Below are 20,043 nucleotides of genomic sequence, written 5' to 3'. Positions count from 1 at the left end.
ATATTTCATCACAGGACACGATCGTGGTCAATTACCTTACTTAGATTGTTTGATACAATTAATACATGATAATAAATATTGCTAAATGGTCATGCTATTCATGGGATGAAAACAAGTGAACTGTGTCACCAGCTGACGTCTTTGAAAATGCTAATATTCATGAATGGGAACTTGTTCCCACCATACGTTTTTACTGGGTCGTTCAAAACGCCCTACATTTTATAAGCGTTTCGTCACTGGTTCCCTTTAAGTATGTTTATCAAGTTATTTTGTAATCAAGAGTGGGTCAATAAGGTCAACAATTTAAAAATACCTGGATTTAGAATTGATTGTCTTACCAGAACTGCTCGGGTTGAGCTGAAATGTTGGCAAAAACCTCGGCTCTGCCTCCATTTTAGTTTACATTTTAGCTCCACCCCTGCGGTTTTGGTGAGGCAATCAATATCTCCAGTTCGGTATCAATTCCTTGAATCACACTGGGCCAATGAAAGGCTTATGTCAGATATGAAAAATGACGATATTTTCCAGAAAGCGACAAAACAAAAAAAGAGCGGAAAACTTACCAGTTGCTAAACGCCAATGAAAGACAGATCGAACAAATGAAAATGCTGCCATTATTCAAGGACAACTATCTCTTTCTCATATAAAGATCAAAAGAAGTCGCTGAAAACATGTTCGTTCCGGTGTACCCGCCACGTCATATGGCTCACAACGACTGTTCCAAAGTTATTTGATGAGTTACAGAGGAACCTCTCTTAATGGACACCTCTGATAGCAGGACTCCCCCCCCCCTATTAGGATAGTTATTTTTATCCCAATCGGGTCACTTTCATTCAATTTGACCTCTGTAATCAGGACACCTCTCTATAAGGACAGCACCCGTCAATCCCAAGGGTGTCCTTTATAAAGAGTTGCAACTAAATTGACAAACACTTACTGATAGTTTTTACTGTATCTGTCGAACATATGGAGGATGTATGATAATAACTATTTATGGCATATATTTGCATAATTGCATAATTGTTGGGATGATAGAACCGTGGAACACGAAGAGGAGCATTATCAGGCACTTATGTATGGTTACTAAATCCCTGGATAGGGGGAGATCAGGGATGCATCAGGAAATATACACAAATATTATTCTATCAACTTCTATAAGAGGTCATTAAACTGTGATACAGAGAAGGGGATCCATTTTTTTCTAAAATATGGAGTCGAGAGTACGTGAGCTAACTTGAAGTTGGCTCAATATTAGCGCTTTGGACCACATTTGGGAAATTTGTGTCATAGAAGGAAACAGACAGGTCAAAGGTCAAGTGAGTGCTTAGCTGCTGCTAACGAAGGCTTATAGGGATGACGAGCACTTTGAGCAATGATATATGTAACATCCATGGAAAGCACTAAAACAGCAAAATTTTAACTTTAACTTCTTTTTTTGGAAATTGCTCTTCTTTATTTTTAAAGTGTCAGCATAAAGGTATAAACATAAAGGTATCACTCGGAATTGTTTAATTCTTTACGTTTATTTCATTTATGCTGTCAGTTATTTTACCTGAAAAAGTGAGTCTCACCAGCACGTTGATTTTTTTCACTTTGTACAAGAATTTATCCTATCTGAAGGTAAAGCAAAGAATAGCTTGTCATGCTACATGTTTAACTCTAAATCAACCTTTCGACTCAAGTCAGAAATGCTACCAATGCCCCAGGCAACATGCCAGGTATTCCCGTATATACTCTAGCTTCACCGATCTAAGACTGCTACATTAATTACTGTAAAATCAAAACAAAGACCAAGCCCAAACGACAAATCATAACCATCAGTCAAACACATGTTCCAAACCCACTGTCTATCCAAATTGAACATCTTGAACGGCATCAAATCGCCCAGTCATGTTTTGTGCCTGACATGAAGATTTAGAATCGGTCTTAGATCTGTGAAACTAGAGTATTAAGTGGCCCACTTGGAATACTTTTTTGCTTTTCTACTCCCATCATATCAGCAACCACAAGTTACAACCTCATTTACAAAGGTTTTTCCTCTCTAGTATTTAGGCTACTAAGTTCGCAACCCAAATATATTTTCCCGTACATTTTTATCTGACAGAAACACAGCAGCATGAAGAATACGGGAGCCAACTGAGTTTATCCAACCTTGGCTATTCTTTCGATCATTCTAGATACTGGGCAGTCAGAGTGGCGCAGTCGAAACATCAGTGCTTGTCTCTCCTAAGGTCCTGGGTTCAATTCACGGCTGGTCCTGGTACACTCGTGCAAGAGAGAGGGCAGTCCTCTTCAACAGCATACATCTAGGTTTCTTCTGGGGTTTCATCTAACTAGTGTAATACAGATCACCCAAATCATTTTCAAAAGAGCAATTTGAATTCACAAGCATATGTGAGCTCCATTATAAGTGCTCTTGACTCAATATCTCAAAATAATAGTATTTTTTCAGATTTTCACCTTTTTTTGTAGATATGATAAAGAAACTGATGTGGAGGACTATACAGTGAAACCTCCTGCATTAGTGGGATCCCTCTCTATTAAGGACACCCTCTCTATCAAAGACACTGCATTTCCAATGAATTTAACCTCTGTAATCAGGACACCTCTCAATTAAGTACAGCATTTTTCAGTCCTCAGGGCATCCATAATAGAGAGGTTCAATACAGCAGTTTTGACACCATGAGCCAGGTGAAATCAAGGTTCCTAGGCTAAATTGCACCAATTTTTTTCTCAAGCATGGGTTTTTTTCCCTGCATCATTCTGTTCTCTCATATGCCTCTAACATTGGCAACCATGATATGCCACAAAACAACCGTAAACTGAGGGCAAACGGCAACACAAAATACTGAAAATAGTAATTTGCAATTATAGTATTTTCAGCCCATCCAGCGTAATAATCACAATAATTTCTGGTCGCAAACAAATTAGTGTTACATTTTTTCTGTCAATCAAACTTGGGGTGAACAAAATATGCTGTGTGGAGATTCAAACTAATACAGTAGAACCTCTCCATTACGGACACCTTCGGGACTGACAAGTGCTGTCCTTAATAGAGAGGTGTCCTGATTAGAGTGGTCAAATTGATTGAAAACCACCAATTTGGGACCAAACCTAGTGTCCTTAATTGAGAGGTTATCCTTAACAGAGAGGTGTCCGCTAAAGGGAGGTTCCACTGTATATTGGTTTCGTGCCACCCCAAATAGACAACAAATGCACCTGAATCCTTTGTGGATGATCGAAATTGAAATGTTCACTGTCACACCAAATCTATGTCTGTTTTATAAAGTACTGCATGCCCTCTCCCCCATATTCCAACATCTTAATCCTCACCGACCCTGACCAGGCTTACTGTTTGCTAATCTGTCAACGTTGTACAACAGTCGCGTCTGTTCTCTCCTTTCAACTACTCAAAATCTGTCACCAAATGGCGGGCCACCTGGAGTGAGGAGAACTCATTTCATTCCTATGACTCGGAAATGATTTGGTGCTTGGCAATCAGGGCATGTTTTCTCACCCCTGGTATTGGCCATGGTCTCCGTCGTACATCAGAGACAGCTTCATGTTATGGGCATCTGTCATTAACATCCAATTCCAAGGGTGCGTAAGTCATCGATTATACAACAGGTCGACTTGATTCGGAATAGTGACGAGCACAAATGAGTACTGTGTAAAAGGGCAAAGCGACGTCTCAGGAATCTGTAAAACGGAGACAACAAATCTACTTCTGAACCAAGCTTTGTGCGCTTAGAATCAACACCGTGGTTTGTAGAATTCGAAACAAGTTTTCAAGATTTTGCATCGGGTTTAAACATGTGCATTGATGAGTAACCAAGATAGAGCCATAAACAAGGGGTATTCTAAAAAGCTGGATGACTGGACTGGTGGATTTACTGGATTGTGACTCATGGATCACCACCGCCTGGATGGATTGCCCAATTCCCAAATCCATAACATTTCCCACCACGTGCTTCAAGTGCGTACACTGGCACTGCCAACATGGATTCTCTTTACCAGAGAAATTGCCAGGCAATGACCGGGGGTTTTCTTGAACTACAAGGCTTACAAAAGGTTTGTATTGTGGCTGAAGAACTGCCTTAGTCAATGGCTAATATTTATAAAGACTAGTAAATGCTTTTACTACAGTTTTCTACAGAGATGGCTAGTGTAAATGTACACGAAGTTTAAATTAAAAGCATTTACTAGTCTTTTATAAATATTAGCCAATGTGTGCTTGATTATGTACTTGGGTTGGGGCATTCAGTTAGACAGTTGCGATAATGACAGCATGAGGCAGAGTATTGCAACATGCACAGTAGGCTACACTAGAGTGCAGCCTGCAATGCCATGCAACTACAGCAGCTGTGACTGTGCATTATATGATGTACATTCTATTTTCTGAACAATCCCTAATCCAGGCGGTGGTGATTCATGAGTCACAATCAAGCGAATCCAGCAGTCCAGTGATCCAGCTTTTTTGAATACCCACAAGGAATAAGGGACACTCATTCATGCGCAGCGTAACTGGGTGCGAAATCTGGCACTATTAATCGAAACTCCGCAAAGTCCTCAAGGAGAATACACCAATGACATCTGAGGGTGAATGACATAAAACGAATAAGATCCAAGGGTTACACGGTATACCAATAAGACTTTCTTGACATTTCATGTTCCCCTTTGGTAGATGACACTTACATTACCCATAGTAAGAGATGAAAAGAAAACCAGTGATAGTGCACTTACTGACATGTCTACTATGTAGGTGTTCCTTTCCCCAAGCTATTCACATGCAGGATAACACAGTGTATGGATTTTCTGTCATTTTGTGTTCATTTGACAGATGATTCTTCAATACTCTCAATGTCAGAGATAGTTAAGAAATATGTGTTAGGTACCAGGTTGCGGTTATTAGCGAGTTTCAGCAAATCAAAAAATCTCTCCCGTATGACATGTCTGTATCGATTTTACGTAAGGCCGCATCACAAATTGCCTTGCATCATACGCAATATTGATACGGATACATCATATAGAAAAGGGAGTTTTCAATTTGCTGAAGTTGGCTATTGATGTGATGACATCAAAATCATACCAATGCACATCCCGAGATCATGTTTTTGCTATACTCCTACCTTGCGTATACAAAATATTCGAGAGGAGGAGTATATTGAAAGTCACTGGTTGTTGGGATGACCAATACACTACAGTGCTGTCTCACTCTGTTCATCCCCATGATATATTCAGACGCATGTATCAGATATTCATGGCTATTCGCATGGGTTCGACAACGCCGACTCAAGTCTTATTCCTCTAAAAAGAAACCCTATGCAACCAGAAGCCCGAAATGAAAAAATTGCAAAAGCAATTACACCCTGGAGAATCAGCACCACATTTCCTGAGGGAAACTCTTTTATTTCCAACTCTTTTTATCCGATCATCAAATGTAGTACTTCTGAGACATCGAGGTAATTGTGATTTCAATGCAAAATCTTAGCATTTTTGAGATGACCTCGGTAAAAGGAATGACATTTCTGCGGAATTATACCTTAAAACGAGCCAGACCAAGGCATGCCCTCGGGCTAAGCCTTGCTGATTCACTTGGGTGAATAAGGAAGGACCAATTGCCTCTGCAACCCTGGAATGCTACGCCAGGCTTCTTGCAATGCAACATCAAGTTCATGGTTGCATGCGTCGGACAACACAGCCAATGAGACTTTATACCTTTAAAGTCAGGCCTATCTGAAATGAAAACAATAAGGAACTGGTAACAAAAACTACAAGGGACTCACCATTTCCAATTAGACTTTCAAGAACCACTTCCGAGTCTGGAACAAGGTCCTCCTCTAATCCGACAACACCTCCGTCCTCACGATGATTACCGACAGTCTGAAGAAACGTATTTTCAGAATAATCCATTTTCTCATGGCGATGTCCTGTTTAAGCGTGGGAAAAACAGTAGCTGAGGCGTGATGAGTTCATTGGGCATGGTCAGCATCCTGGAAACAGAGGGATAGGATAGTTGCATTAGTACAGTAGAACCTCTCTATTAAGGACACCCTCGGGACTGACAAATGCTGTCCTTGATAGAGAGGTGTCCTGATTAGAGAGGTCAAATTGAATGGAAAGTACCAATTTGGGACCAAAACTAGTGTCCTTAATAGAGAGGTTGTCCCTAATAGAGAGGTATCGGCTAAGGGAGGTTCCACTTTATATATAAGGAAGTAAATGAAGGGTGTATTTCACATGTGAAACCTTTTCCCTAAATGAAGTTATTTGCACCTTTCCTTTCTTGCCTAAACTCTCAGTTCATAAGGTACCGTTATGTAAAGCATAAGAATACATTAAACCTCTCTTAGTGGACACCTCTCTATCAATGACACCCTCTCTATTTTAGGGACACTGGGTTTGGTCCCAAACCTCACATATCATTCAAATTGACCTCTGTAATCAGGATACCTCTCAACTCATGAAGGACAGCACTTGTCAGTCCCAACATTCCTGAGGGCTTCCTTAAAAGTGAGGTTCTGTTCTGTATATATTATCCCTATGAATGGCACAGGTCTAAATCAGCTGGAAGCCAAGCACTTTTAAGCTATCGAACACATCGACATATAGGCCTACACACTCAAAACATACCCGATACATGATTACCCACACAAATAATTACACGTAAACTTCATTTGGCTCGTTTCAATATTTATATACTACCACTTAATATAGATATTATTTTCAGATTAAATGACTAAGCTGACATAAATAAAGAATTTGAAACATTGAAATTCCATAAACAGCAGTGAAGACGAAGAATTAATCAAGAAGCACATCCCACATTGTATATTCCAATTATATGAACAGTAGAACCTCTCTATCAAGGACACCCTTGGGACTGACAAGTGCTGTCCTTAATAGAGGTGTCCTTATTAGAGTGGTCAAATTGAATGGAAACAACCAATTTTGGACCAAAACTAGTGCACTTAATAGAGAGGTTTTCCTTAATAGAGAGGTGTCCACTAACAGAGGTTCCATTGTATTGTCGATCAGGACCCTTACTTCAAAACACACTGAGCAAAATCCATATCATTGATCAAAATGACCACAAACAGTTACTGGTTGATGCCTGCGGTTGTCCGTAATTGTGGGCGGATATCAGTTAAACATGTTAAAACAATTACATCAACAGCATCATGTCTTGAATATTCCATGGCCCACATGCCCCCGGACATGCCTTTTTTTGCCGAGTGTCAGCAGAAATGATACCAAGCCATTGATTAGAGTCATTTCTGAAAACAATTTATGTCAATAGAATATCAGTTCTTAAGCCAACACTTTGTCTAACATTACATAACAGTAGTGTCCATGATGCATTGGGCGTACCAATCAACAGAGAACAGGGGCAACATGTACTACTCTGGTGCCTGGCACCTATGCCAATTGGACCCCACCCCTGGTAGACTGACAGAGTCACCTGGCCAAACGAAATTGCTCCCAAACCATTGACAAGCAAAAACACAAGTTCTGTCAGCATACTATTCCTTGTTGAACAATTCCTCGAGGTTTGGCAATTAACACAGAAAAGGATGAAGGAGAAGGACAACGCTATGCCCATTTTGAGCCTGAATCATTCAGGCAAATGTCAACCTGCAGTTAGAGCGTTTTTTCATCATTGCAGAGAGTGTCAGGTTCCAGAAAACCTCTCCGTGTCACCTGTGAGATAGGTGGAAAAACGAATTCGATTATAAGCGTTAATTGTTTCTAGGACGTGTTCGGGTGTGTGGGTGGGAGTTTAAAGGGGCCTCTGGGAGAGGCAATGGATGAGATTAACAAAGGTTGGACCAACTTTAAACGCCACCACTATCGCTCTGTGTGTTTCAATATTTGACAACCTGAACAATCACTTTTGAATCTGCTACTGATGTATAATTTGCTTGACCATCTCTGTGACCTGTAGAGCAGTGGTCATTGCTGGATTCCAGTTTTAAAATGCCAGAATAACCCTTGGCTAGAGGCCAGACAAAATCCAGGGTCCTATATTTTCAGTCTGAGAAATAATGAGTACGCTTGACAAGAAGAAAGAAGGGTAAAAACTTTTAAAATACACTAATAAATGGTCAAGATGTTTTTCGAAGCTTTTTGCTTCACCAAGAGTAAAAGCAAGTAAGGAGTCTGGACATCAACAGGAGATCCCCTTTACTGTTGGTGAAATAGTGTCAAGCCAGTTGACAGATTGGATAAAATCCCCAGAGGGTCTGCGTATTACTAGGCTGATGGAGCGATGAGTTATCTATGAGAGAAACAAAGTGCAGGGCAAAGGCAAAAAAACCTTGTCGAAGTGCTGTCAATTAGCCTCAATTCTGTTCTGGTAGTAAAAGTGAGTAAGTAAGAGTCTGGACACACACAGAAGATCCTCTTAACTGTTGGTGAAATGGTGTCTGCCGGTAAAGGATTGGCTATGTCCCCACGAGACATGTGTGAGGTTTTGCCCTCACTGGCCATTTGATGAGAGAATGAATTATCAATAGGCAAACTATTGGGGGCCAATAGCGTCTCCGTCATCGTGAATGGCATTTATATATCATTCAACAGCCTGTGATGAGACTCGCATTCTATTCTGTGTCGGGCCTGAAAATCAAATCACTGCTGAAGCCTATTTTTAAAGGGAATTTCCCACGACCAGCGTTTCAGCCTTCTTTTTACATTTTCTCGGGTGGTGAAAATGAAACTTCGCATTTCCTGCTTAGAAGTGCGGCGCAGATCAGTCAGAGAGATATGGCCTGATGAGCGTGCAGGGACAATAAGGCCTGCATTGGTTTCAATTTAGAAACTCGCGTCCGACTTGATGATGCATCATGCTTTGATACCTACCGCCTGAGGCACGGTAAGGGCAATGTATTCCTTGAACGAAGTTTGCTTTAATCAACATCTTCAAAGGTCGAAAGATAACAGGAAAGCCTCCTGGTCCAGCCATTAGGAAGAGGCACGCTTTCCTTCTTTCTCACTATTAGTGGGTCGGGGTAAACAGATTAATGGGATTCCTTGAGAGGTTTCGTGTGTCACTGGGTTGATGAGGTAATGAATTATCGATGAGAGATGATCGGGGAGGATCGTCTGGCTAAAGCACAAGAGTCTCTGTCATCAACTGGATGGGCTTTGCGTGTCGGTCAATACACTTTGATAAGACTGGTATGGTACGTTAAGGAAATCAGTCCTGACAGAGTAAAGCAATGAAAGGGATTGATGGAGCATCAAAGTTAAAGTTAAAGTTTTGGGTTAATAGTCTGATATCAACTGTGGTTGAGGTGATCATCTGACTTCACACTTTAACTCCGGTCTATCCTAAAACCTTTCAGTAGAACTCAGATGAGCTGCTCAATCAGCGCTACAATCAGAGCATTTCTTACCGATACCCATTTATGCCTGTGTGGAGTAAGGCTAGTAAGACAAAGAAACCTGCCTAAAGTCTTGCGCCAACTGTGGGGTTCGAACCAGGGACCTCTTGACTAGTCGAGAGTCCAAGCCACTAGTCCACAGTGGCTCTTTATCATGAGACTATATGACCCTCTTCTACCGACCTCACTTGACTTCAAAACGAAAATCTACAGCACCACAGTTGGGTTCACTTAATAGTTCTTTATGGCCTTGTTTTTGTCAAGGTGGTGGACCAAATATTCTATTGCCAAATTGGTATTCCTCAACTACACTCAGTGGATCCTATTATTGCTTTATCCTGTCCAACATGTCTGACTGAATGGCAAAACCACCAATATTTAGAAGAAACACAGCTAAAGAACAAATTCACTAGAAATGACGAGACCCTTGAACTCTCCAAGCCAAATTTTTTACTTCATAAACACAAAATACATTGCCACAATTTCATTTTGTTTTTTATGGCCTTGTTTTTGTCAAGGTAATGAAACGAAAATCCGATCAGTATTCTTATTAAACACTGCTTAATTCATTCCAGCCAACATGTTTTTCCCAATTATAGCAAAATTTCCAATATTTAGATGAAACAGTGTAAGAATGGAACAAATTTGACAGAAATCGCAAGACTTACCTCCAACTCTCTCTGAAACAACCCGGCGACTTCACAACCAAAATACTCCGAGCCACAATTTCGATGGATCGAATATCCTACCGGTATATACCTAGATCACGCTCCAGATGAATCAGACAGATATTCCACCCCGATAAGTCAAAATCACATTGCGCCAACTTGTAGTCTCATCCTACGGCTATGAGCAGATCAAAGAATCAATAAGTTCGACATGTGGGCACATATTGATTTTGTAATAAAGTAGTTTTATGCGAAGAATATATCTCCACCAGAAAAATCAATTTAAAATTCATAAAACTCAGCGGCGGGTCCAGAAATCCACCACTGTTACTCCAGGCAGAATTTTTATCCAAGTAAATTGGCTAAAATTGTCCAAAAAACTTGCTGTGTTGTCACTTGGCTCTGATCTGCAAAAGGAATTGATTATTTCAAAACAAGTGAACGCATTGATTAGATTTTCGTGGGAGTAAAGTAGGTTAACACACATGGTAGAAGAACAGTACGTCTCGTCTGCATCAACCCCTTGATCAACCCCCTTTTGATGTGCTTGAAAATCTTCCACCGCAAAAGGCGGAATTTCATCCTATTTACAATAAGGGTATGCCGTTGGTAATTACTGGTGGTCCACGAAAATAGAAATGCAGTTATACACAATGCCATAGAGCAGTTATTATGCATACTCATTTGATGAAACTTGGTATTTACACAATCTGTATTTTCAAATTCAATTACAAATTTCAAATATTTAAGGAACTTGCAAGTATTCATGACTTGATCATTGCAATATCATTTTTATCAAGGTAGCAAACCGGTATCTCATTTGCTATCCTTGATATGTCAAGTCGATGGAAATGATGTCGAACTTATATCAGTATCAACCTGCGCCAATCCAAGGCAGCACATTCAAATCCTTAGGCAGGACCCGACTCGACTGCGGCCTAAAACCATATTCCCTACAATCTAGCACAGGTAGGAGTAATTATAGAATACTCCACAAGAAAACTGAGTCATTCCCTTGTCCTCAAAGCTATCCAAACTTATCAATTGGGCAAACATTTTCTCAGCACAAAATGAATGGCATCCGCAGAAAAAGCTGCACATATCCAAATGTTTTCAATATACATGTTGGTAAATCTCAAAAGATTGTTAGAAAGTGCAAACGTTATGCTGAATATATCCATATAAAAATTCACAATAAAGAACCATGGACAAACCTGTCACAAACAGACGCGTGTTGCAGTATCTCAAAGGATTATCAGTTGTAGTCTATTCCTTCCATGGAATCAATATAATATCACTGTAGACAAGTCTGTTGATCTGGTGTCGTTGCAAACATAACTAATGAGCAGAAATGTGACAGAATGAGAAAGTACCATCATAGAATAGGCTTAAGAGAATCTACTTGATGTGAATTTGGAGCTGGAGACCAGACTCCAGCTCATGTGCTTCAGACCTGCTCCCTTATGAAGAATAGAGAGGAATACTGACCAAAGGACACTGCCCTGACCACAAAGCTCTGGGGCTCTGTGGCTTCAGACCTGCTCCCTTATGAAGATAGAGAGGAATACTGACCAAAGGACACCACTCTGACCACACAGCTCTGAGGCTCTGTGGCTTCAGACCTGCTCCCTTATGAAGAATAGAGAGGAATACTGACCAAAGGACACTGCCCTGACCACAAAGCTCTGGGGCTCTTTGGCTTCAGACCTGCTCCCTTATGAAGAATTGAGAGGAATACTGACCAAAGGACACTGCCCTGACCACAAAGCTCTGGGGCTCTGGCTTCAGATCTGCTCCCTTATGAAGAGTTATACTGGCTAAAAAGACCCCACCCTGACCACACAGCTCTGGGGGCTCTGTGGCTTCAGACCTGCTCCCTTATGAAGAATAGAGAGGAATACTGACCAAAGGACACCACCCTGACCACAAAGCTCTGGGGCTCTGTGGCTTCAGACCTGCTCCCTTATGAAGAATTGAGAGGAATACTGACCAAAGGACACTGCCCTGACCACAAAGCTCTGGGGCTCTGTGGTTTCAGACCTGCTCCCTAATGAAGAATAGAGAGGAATACTGACCAAAGGACACCACCCTGACCACCAAGCTCTGGGGCTCTGTGGTGGAAGTCTCTAGAAGAGCCGGCTTTGTTACCGAAAATGACTGACTGTCTAGTGGGCATCTCAAAAAAGTTCCAAACGCAGAAGAAGAAAAAGTGGAGAAACGGCTACTTGTGAGAGTCATTTCACTAGTTTTTACTATTTTTCTGTCTTGAGTGAGAAATGTTTGCCCAGTCAAGTGTCAATGCTTATTATTTGCCATCAATATTGGACCATTTTCCCAGCAGACGACAAGAGCCAATATCAAATCTGGCACAGAAGCATGACAAAAAAGTTGAAATATGGCAATCCCTATGAGACTTCGAAACACTATTTTGTAAGTCAGTGGCGCGGCAAGATTTAAAGGGGTTCCGCCGTTCGTCATTACTGGTGGTCCAGGAAAATAGAAATGCAGTTATACACAATGCTGTGGTGCAGTTATTATGCAAACGATTTTGTCGAAACTCGGTACTTGTAGTATTTGTATATCTGTCTACACAATTGCATTGTGAAAATTTATATCCGGTACATATTCACACAATTTGAAATTTTCAAATTCAAATACAAATTTCAAATATTTCATATACGGCGTAGGCCTTTAAGTCAGGCAATTACCTGGTTGACACTGTTTGGTAATTTCTCTCCAACATGCCATTAAATCAACTCAACATTTCTTCAAAGATTTTTATGTGATCAGGCAATGACCCGAACCACCTAATCTACACACATTGATCAGCATTTCCTAAAAGAGACATGCTAAAAGTGGCTCTAGGAAAATTCGTCCCCGGAAAATTCGTCCCCGGAAAACTCGTCCCCGGAAAATTCGTCCCCTAGGAAAATTCGTCCCCGGAAAATTCGTCCCCGAGGAAAATTCGTCCCCGGATAATTCGTCCCCGAGGATAATTCGTCCCTGGAGAATTCGTCCCCGAGGATAATTCGTCCCTGGAAAATTCGTCCCCGAGGAAAATTTCATCCCCGGAAAATATGTCCACTAGGATAATTCATCCCTGGGAAATTCGTCATCGAAGATAATTCGTCCCCGGAAAATTAAACAAAAGTTGAAAGTTTCTGACATTAGTTTCTAGTAATAACTACTACTTACTACTTTCGACTTTTCTCATTCATTATATCTCTCTTTACTACCCTACTAGCTCGTTACCTACTCCACTCTTTTCATAGTAGGTAGAGGTAGGCAGGCGAAATAATTTTTTTTTTCGAATAAGTATTTTTACTGGTCAGAATGAAAGAAAAGCTCTAAATTCTCAATAAAATATTTCGCCTGCCTACTTCCACCTACTATAAAAATAGTGGGGTAGGTAACTGGCTAGTATGGTAGTAAAGAGGGATGTTACACTGAATGAGAAAAATCGAAAGTATTAGTTATTTTCGACAAGACTTAAGAGTCCTAGAAAGTAAAGTCAGAAACTTTCAACTTTGTAAAATATTCTGGGGACGAATTATCCTCGGGGACGAACTTTCCAGGGACGAATTATCCTCGGGGACAAATTTTCCGGGGACGAATTATCCTCGGCGACGAATTATCCTCGGGGACGAATTTTCCGGGGACGAATTTGCGGGGACGAATTTTCCGGGGACGAATTATCCGGGGACGAATTTTCCTGTAACCGCTAAAAGTATGTCCTGTGGATTTAGTTCAACTCTGCCTCTTGCCTGTATACCATCTACAGGGTTGCCCAGAATTATTTTTCACTTGCATAAAGAATTCATTTGTGTATCCATTGTGTGAGCGAAAATCATTCTGGGCCACCCTGTAGAAAGATATAGCCTTCTATTCTGTTAGTGCCCACAAACGTGGGATTTTTATCTGGTGCATATGATCATGACTGCATGCAGTGGACATCACAGGTGCCCGACATAAGAATCAGAGAGCGCCTTTCAATCAATATGAGCTAATCATACCTGTCGATCTGTCGATGTGAGGTTTGCATTTGGGTCTTTGTTGGAAAGTAGTAGCTTTCACCGAAGTAGTGTAGCTTAGTGGTAGCTTTCACCGTAGTATAGCTTTCACCGAGATCACCTCTGATTCTCTGATGGCGCGGGTGTGGCTGGTCACCATGGCTGGACATCTGGGTGGCAGCAAGGCGGTGAAATCGTAGACCAATACTTCATCCCAAAGGGACAAAGTGCGAGGTGCCTCTTGCAAAAATGATTGGTTGACGTAACAATGGCCCGATTGGTTGGCTAGCCTTGTGACGTCAAACTATTTTTACACCGAGGGGTTTTCCTCTTTTTCATCATGGCTTTATAAAGCTCAAATGCGTTTGGGCTGGAATTCCTGGCTTTTCTGGAGGTAGCACATAGGCTCGATGTACCTCGTAGCAGATCGAGGCTATACAATGGGTTAGCGATGTCGTGACGTGATTTACGTCGTAGCCAATTGTGATCAGTTGATACGATGTCACAGACCTGCGCTAGTTCGACCAAGGCGTAACAGATGGCGATGTCCCATGATCGCCTACAGGAAAATCTTGCCTCTCATTTAGTAATATAGATCAATCCTAGCCATTATTGGTTTTATCAGCAGACGAAATTACATTTTTGTTGCACATAGCAACAATTAAACTGCCGGTCACGGCAACAAAAATGGCTTGTTTGCCCAGCACTTTATCAATCTCAATATCAAAGCTCCCCAGCCATCTTTTCACTTCCCATTCAAATGTGACAATCTACACTCTCGAATCGATTGCCACAGACAATTCTATTCATGTTTTTATCCATTTATCAAGAAGTCTGCAATATTTTCTTAGTCAATAGCACAATGGTCAATCCTCTAGAAAGCTTCTATGTCAATATTGCTTCATTGGCGAAAGTGCAGTATGTTATCAGACAACAATATGCCATGTGCCTTTTCATTTTGTCTTCAGCAGTGTTCTCCACTGTTCTCTTTTAGCCAGGGAAGAGTTTCTTGATGTGGAGCTGTTCTCAATATTCAGCCTAGTAGAAACACTAAAACCATTTAAAAGTGCATGGTCTGGTGGCTCATTTGTAATGAAGAAGTATGCAATAAAGGACCAAGTGTACAACAAAGGACCAAGTATGCAACAAAGGACCAAGTATGCAACAAAGGACTAAGTATGCAACAGAGGACAAGTGTACAACAAATGACCAAGTATGCAACAAAGGACCAAGTATGCAACAAAGGACTAAGTATGCAACAGAGGACAAGTGTACAACAAATGACCAAGTATGCAACAAAGGACCAAGTATGCAACAGAGGACAAGTGTACAACAAATGACCAAGTATGCAACAAAGGACCAAGTGGACAACAAAGGACTAAGTATGCAACAGAGGACAAGTGTACAACAAATGACCAAGTATGCAACAAAGGACCAAGTATGCAACAAAGGACTAAGTATGCAACAGAGGACAAGTGTACAACAAATGACCAAGTATGCAACAAAGGACCAAGTGGACAACAAAGGACTAAGTATGCAACAGAGGACAAGTGTACAACAAATGACCAAGTATGCAACAAAGGACCAAGTGGACAACAAAGGACTAAGTATGCAACAAAGGACTAAGTATGCAACAGAGGACAAGTGTACAACAAATGACCAAGTATGCAACAAAGGACCAAGTATGCAACAAAGGACTAAGTATGCAACAGAGGACAAGTGTACAACAAATGACCAAGTATGCAACAAAGGACCAAGTTTGCAACAAAGGACTAAGTATGCAACAGAGGATAAGTGTACAACAAATGACCAAGTATGCAACAAAGGACCAAGTATGCAACAAAGGACTAAGTATGCAACAGAGGACAAGTGTACAACAAATGACCAAGTACGCAACAAAGGACCAAGTGGACAACAAAGGACTAAGTATGCAACAGAGGACAAGTGTACAACAAATGACCAAGTATGCAACAAAGGACCAAGTGGACAACAAAGGACCAAGTATGCAACAAAGGACTAAGTATGCAACAGAGGACTACATGTAAGTGTGCAACTAAGGACCAAGTATGCAACAAAGGACCAAGTATGCAACCAAGGATCAAGTATGCAACAAAGAAAGGACCAAGTATGCAACAAAGGACTGAGTATGCAACAAAGGACTAAGTGGACAACAAAGGACCAAGTATGCAACCAAGGACCAAGTATGCAACAAAGAAAGGACCAAGTATGCAACCAAGGACCAAGTATGCAACAAAGGACCAAGTATGCAACCAAGGACCAAGTATGCAACAAAGAAAGGACCAAGTATGCAACAAAGGACTGAGTATGCAACAAAGAAAGGACCAAGTATGCAATAAAGGACCAAGTATGCAACCAAGGACCAAGTATGCAACAAAGAAAGGACCAAGTATGCAATAAAGGACCAAGTATGCAACCATGGACCAAGTATGCAACAAAGAAAGGACCAAGTATGCAATAAAGGACCAAGTATTCAACAAAGAAGGGACCAATTATGCAACAAAGAAAGGACCAGGTATGCAACAAAGGACCAAGTATGCAACCAAGGACCAAGTATACCAAAAAGGACCAACCAAACGAGCAATAGTGATGTTGGAAGGGCGGGTACAATCACGCATGTCCCGAACAAAACTTACCTGCAAATTAGACAGTTATTCCAACAGTGAGCATATGCAACATCCACTCCATCCAAGAATGAAATGACAACTGCCACTAGGTATTATTTCTTATCACTTGGTACCAGCATCGTCATCCAGATGAGTCAAACTAGCACTAGTAACCTCTGTTACCCTTGGTATTATGCCCTTTTTGTCGGATAACATGACCAAAATGAATCAAATAACAGCTTTGATATTTCCATTTCAAAAATCAATTTAATGAAATTCTGCCTGATACCTGAAAGGTCAACCCGCAAGCAGGTCTTCGACGTCAACGCAACCATACCAAAGGTGAAGGGATTTTTCTGTTAACAGCGTTGTGAAGCATCAAAATCGAATCATCAAATGTTGAAACCTTTGAAATCGCACTCTGACATTTCCAAATTACAAAATATGATGCTAATTAGGTATCTCAAAGTAACTTTTGGAAAAAAGTTCTTGCGATATCGGTGATGAATCATCAGCATGGTGTCATCAAACCCAAAGGCTTAGTATTATTGCAATGTCATCACTGGAGGATACCACATTTATCCGTGGTGTACAGTAGAACCTCTCTATAAAGGACACCCTTGGGACTGACAAATGCTGTCCTTAATAGAGAGGTGTCCTTATTAGAGAGGTCAGATTGAATGGAAACTGCCATTTTTGGACCAAAACTAGTGTCCTTAATAGAGAGGTTGTCCTTAAAAGAGAGGTGTCTGCTAAGGGGGGTTCCACTGTTTATGTTTTACTCCAGGGACTGTACAGAGTGCGTTCAAATAATGTGAGAGGTTTCGGGATATGAAATATTAGTGGCAGTACAACAAGAGAAGTAACTTCTGATTCTTATCTTGCTGTGCATTTTTGAGACGTAAGTTGGTTTGTTGTTACATGTATGCCTTAAACATAATCAGGGGCATAGCTAGCTTTTGGGGGGGGGGCAAAAGGCCCTCGGGAATGACCTTTTTGAAATTTCTTAATAATAGTAATAGGGAAACTAGCTCTGAAAGGAAAACTAGGATAGATGGAGATTGGAGATTTGATTGTTGTCTCATCTTTCTTGAGACACCCAAAAAGGGTGATTTTTTTGGGGGGTATTCCTCCCCAAACTGCAAAGGATTGATCGCGGGTCGCCTAGCTATGACTTTGTACGCTTTTCCAATGAAAAACATAATCGGAATTAAACCAAGCAGGATGATTTATTTATTTTAACTGCTACCAAAAGTCAGTGAGATCTGATCTACAGGCTTGTGAAATTGGAATTACGATGTATCAGTAAGGCAAAATGCCGCATGCTTTCTGGAAACACCAAGTATGTACATGATTAAGGGAATTCTGACCTTTGCACATAACTAGGGTTCTCCCAGTGACTCAACGTTCCCCAATTCATAAACAGTAAAGAAACAATGACGATATTGGATATCGAGTGCACCGTCATTCGGAGGGATCATCTTTCAGAATAACTCAGTGTCACATGCACTGACTAACTGATGGAAAAAGACCACCATGCCCTTCAGGAAAATTGGAAAATACAAACTCTGTCGTCATCTTCAGGAAAAGTTGATCAAATTTCAGATATTTTCTTTCACGCAAACTCAATATGACAGTTGGAAACGGATTTCCCTGACCTTTAGACATGTTAGAAACAAAACCCTGGCTACTAACTATGGAAATGCCAAATCCTTTCATCATATTCACGAAAGACTTTTTGATAGATTGATGTAAACAGTTCAAAATAGTAACCCCGACTCCCAAGAAAATGTCAAGAAATAGCAGCCCCGAGGGCATTATCCCATAGCTGACTGTTGTATTATCGTAGCCAAGATCATGAAGCATATATTTATGTTAGCTTCATCTTGCTAAGATGCAAACTTTGCTACAGGGCTTTTTAGACTGATCCATGGGTCGGTCTTGGAGGGTGCCCAGAGGGAGGAGTCCCAGCCATCTAAGCATCTGGAATCTGCATCCAGGACCAGCTTTACAATAACCAAAACAAAAAATATGACAGATACAGCTTTACAGTAACGAAGACAAAAATAATGGCAGATACAGCTTTACAGTATCCAAGAGAGAAATAATGGCAGATACAGCTTTACAGTAACCAAGACAGAAACTATGACAGATACAGCTTTACAGTAACCAAGAGAGAAATACTGGCAGATACAGCTTTACAGTAACCAAGACAGAAACTATGACAGAAACTATGACAGATACAGCTTTACAGTAACCAAGAGAGAAATTATGACAGATACAGCTTTACAGTAACCAAGAGAGAAATAATGGCAGATACAGCTTTACAGTAACCAAGACAGAAACTATGACAGATACAGCTTTACAGTAACCAAGACAGAAACTATGACAGGTACAGCTTTACAGTAACCAAGAGAGAAATTATGACAGATACAGCTTTACAGTAACCAAGACAAAAAAATTGACAGATACAGCATTCATCGCCAGATCGGGACTGTCCATTCAAGACAGAGAGTGCAGAAGAAGAAGAAGAAGGATCCTATGCTCTATAAGACATTCTTCGTGAAATTGAAGCAACTCTGTCACCAGAGTGAAAAATTAATACTAAATGTCGTCAGCATTGATTGATTGATTGACTATGTCAATATCGGAGCCATTTATCAGAGGGAATCGAGGTCGCAATACTTGGCTTTCCCTTGAGCACAGCGCATACAAGTGATTTTGGTCACTCGCCACATGCAATGGAGCCAGGTTGCAGCGGCTAAAATTGCTTGTTTGCGAGCCACTTTGTTGAAAAGGTGAGCTAAAAGTAAGTACCCTCCATACAATAATTTTATCAACGGCAAAAAAAACATCAGAAAATATTGTATAAACATATAAAGAATTCATAAGCAACATAACGACATATAATAACTGAAGCAAAAGATGTTTTTCAAGTTAGTTCTCCTGGGAGAGATATGTTTACAAAGCAAACGTTATGCGTAAACTGGCTGTGGCAAGGTAGACTGATGAAAGACTGTGAAAAAGTCAGGTGGACCATTCATGTAATATTCACGGCTTATCAAAGAATACAAAAATATGCCCGAGTTTATGAGGTGAAGTTTTTTACTTGTGCAGAATGAATGCTAAGCAAGGAGCCTGACCCAGGCTACAGAGATTTGTAGCTATAAGCTGTTCATGAAAACAAGTCACACATATGAAATTAAGTAATTTATTCTGAGGCATTGGTCACGCTCAGCGCTTTACACATTTAAACTTTAATGCGTTTTGGGTGTCATCACCCTTTTCAAACCGCTTTACCAAAAAAGCGATTCTTTTATATATCTGTAAATTTATTAATCAATCTTATGATCTCATC

At 40.7% G+C, this 20,043-nt stretch overlaps 1 protein-coding gene across 1 annotated transcript in view; it reads right to left on the bottom strand.

Moving 5' to 3' along the window:
* LOC135487478 (anoctamin-4-like) overlaps nt 1-20,043 on the bottom strand; it is a 76,121-nt gene that overhangs the window by 52,337 nt on the left and 3,741 nt on the right. Inside the window, exon 2 of the mRNA XM_064771167.1 lies at nt 5,787-5,993. Coding sequence (XP_064627237.1) covers nt 5,787-5,913 — 127 coding nt within the window. The 5' untranslated portion in view covers nt 5,914-5,993. The remainder of the gene's footprint in view (nt 1-5,786; nt 5,994-20,043) is intronic.

Source organism: Lineus longissimus, chromosome 5, assembly GCF_910592395.1.
Source record: "Lineus longissimus chromosome 5, tnLinLong1.2, whole genome shotgun sequence".
Taxonomy (NCBI): domain Eukaryota; kingdom Metazoa; phylum Nemertea; class Pilidiophora; order Heteronemertea; family Lineidae; genus Lineus; species Lineus longissimus.
Note: the sequence above shows the minus strand (reverse complement) of the source record. Positions and strands in the feature narration are given on the sequence as shown.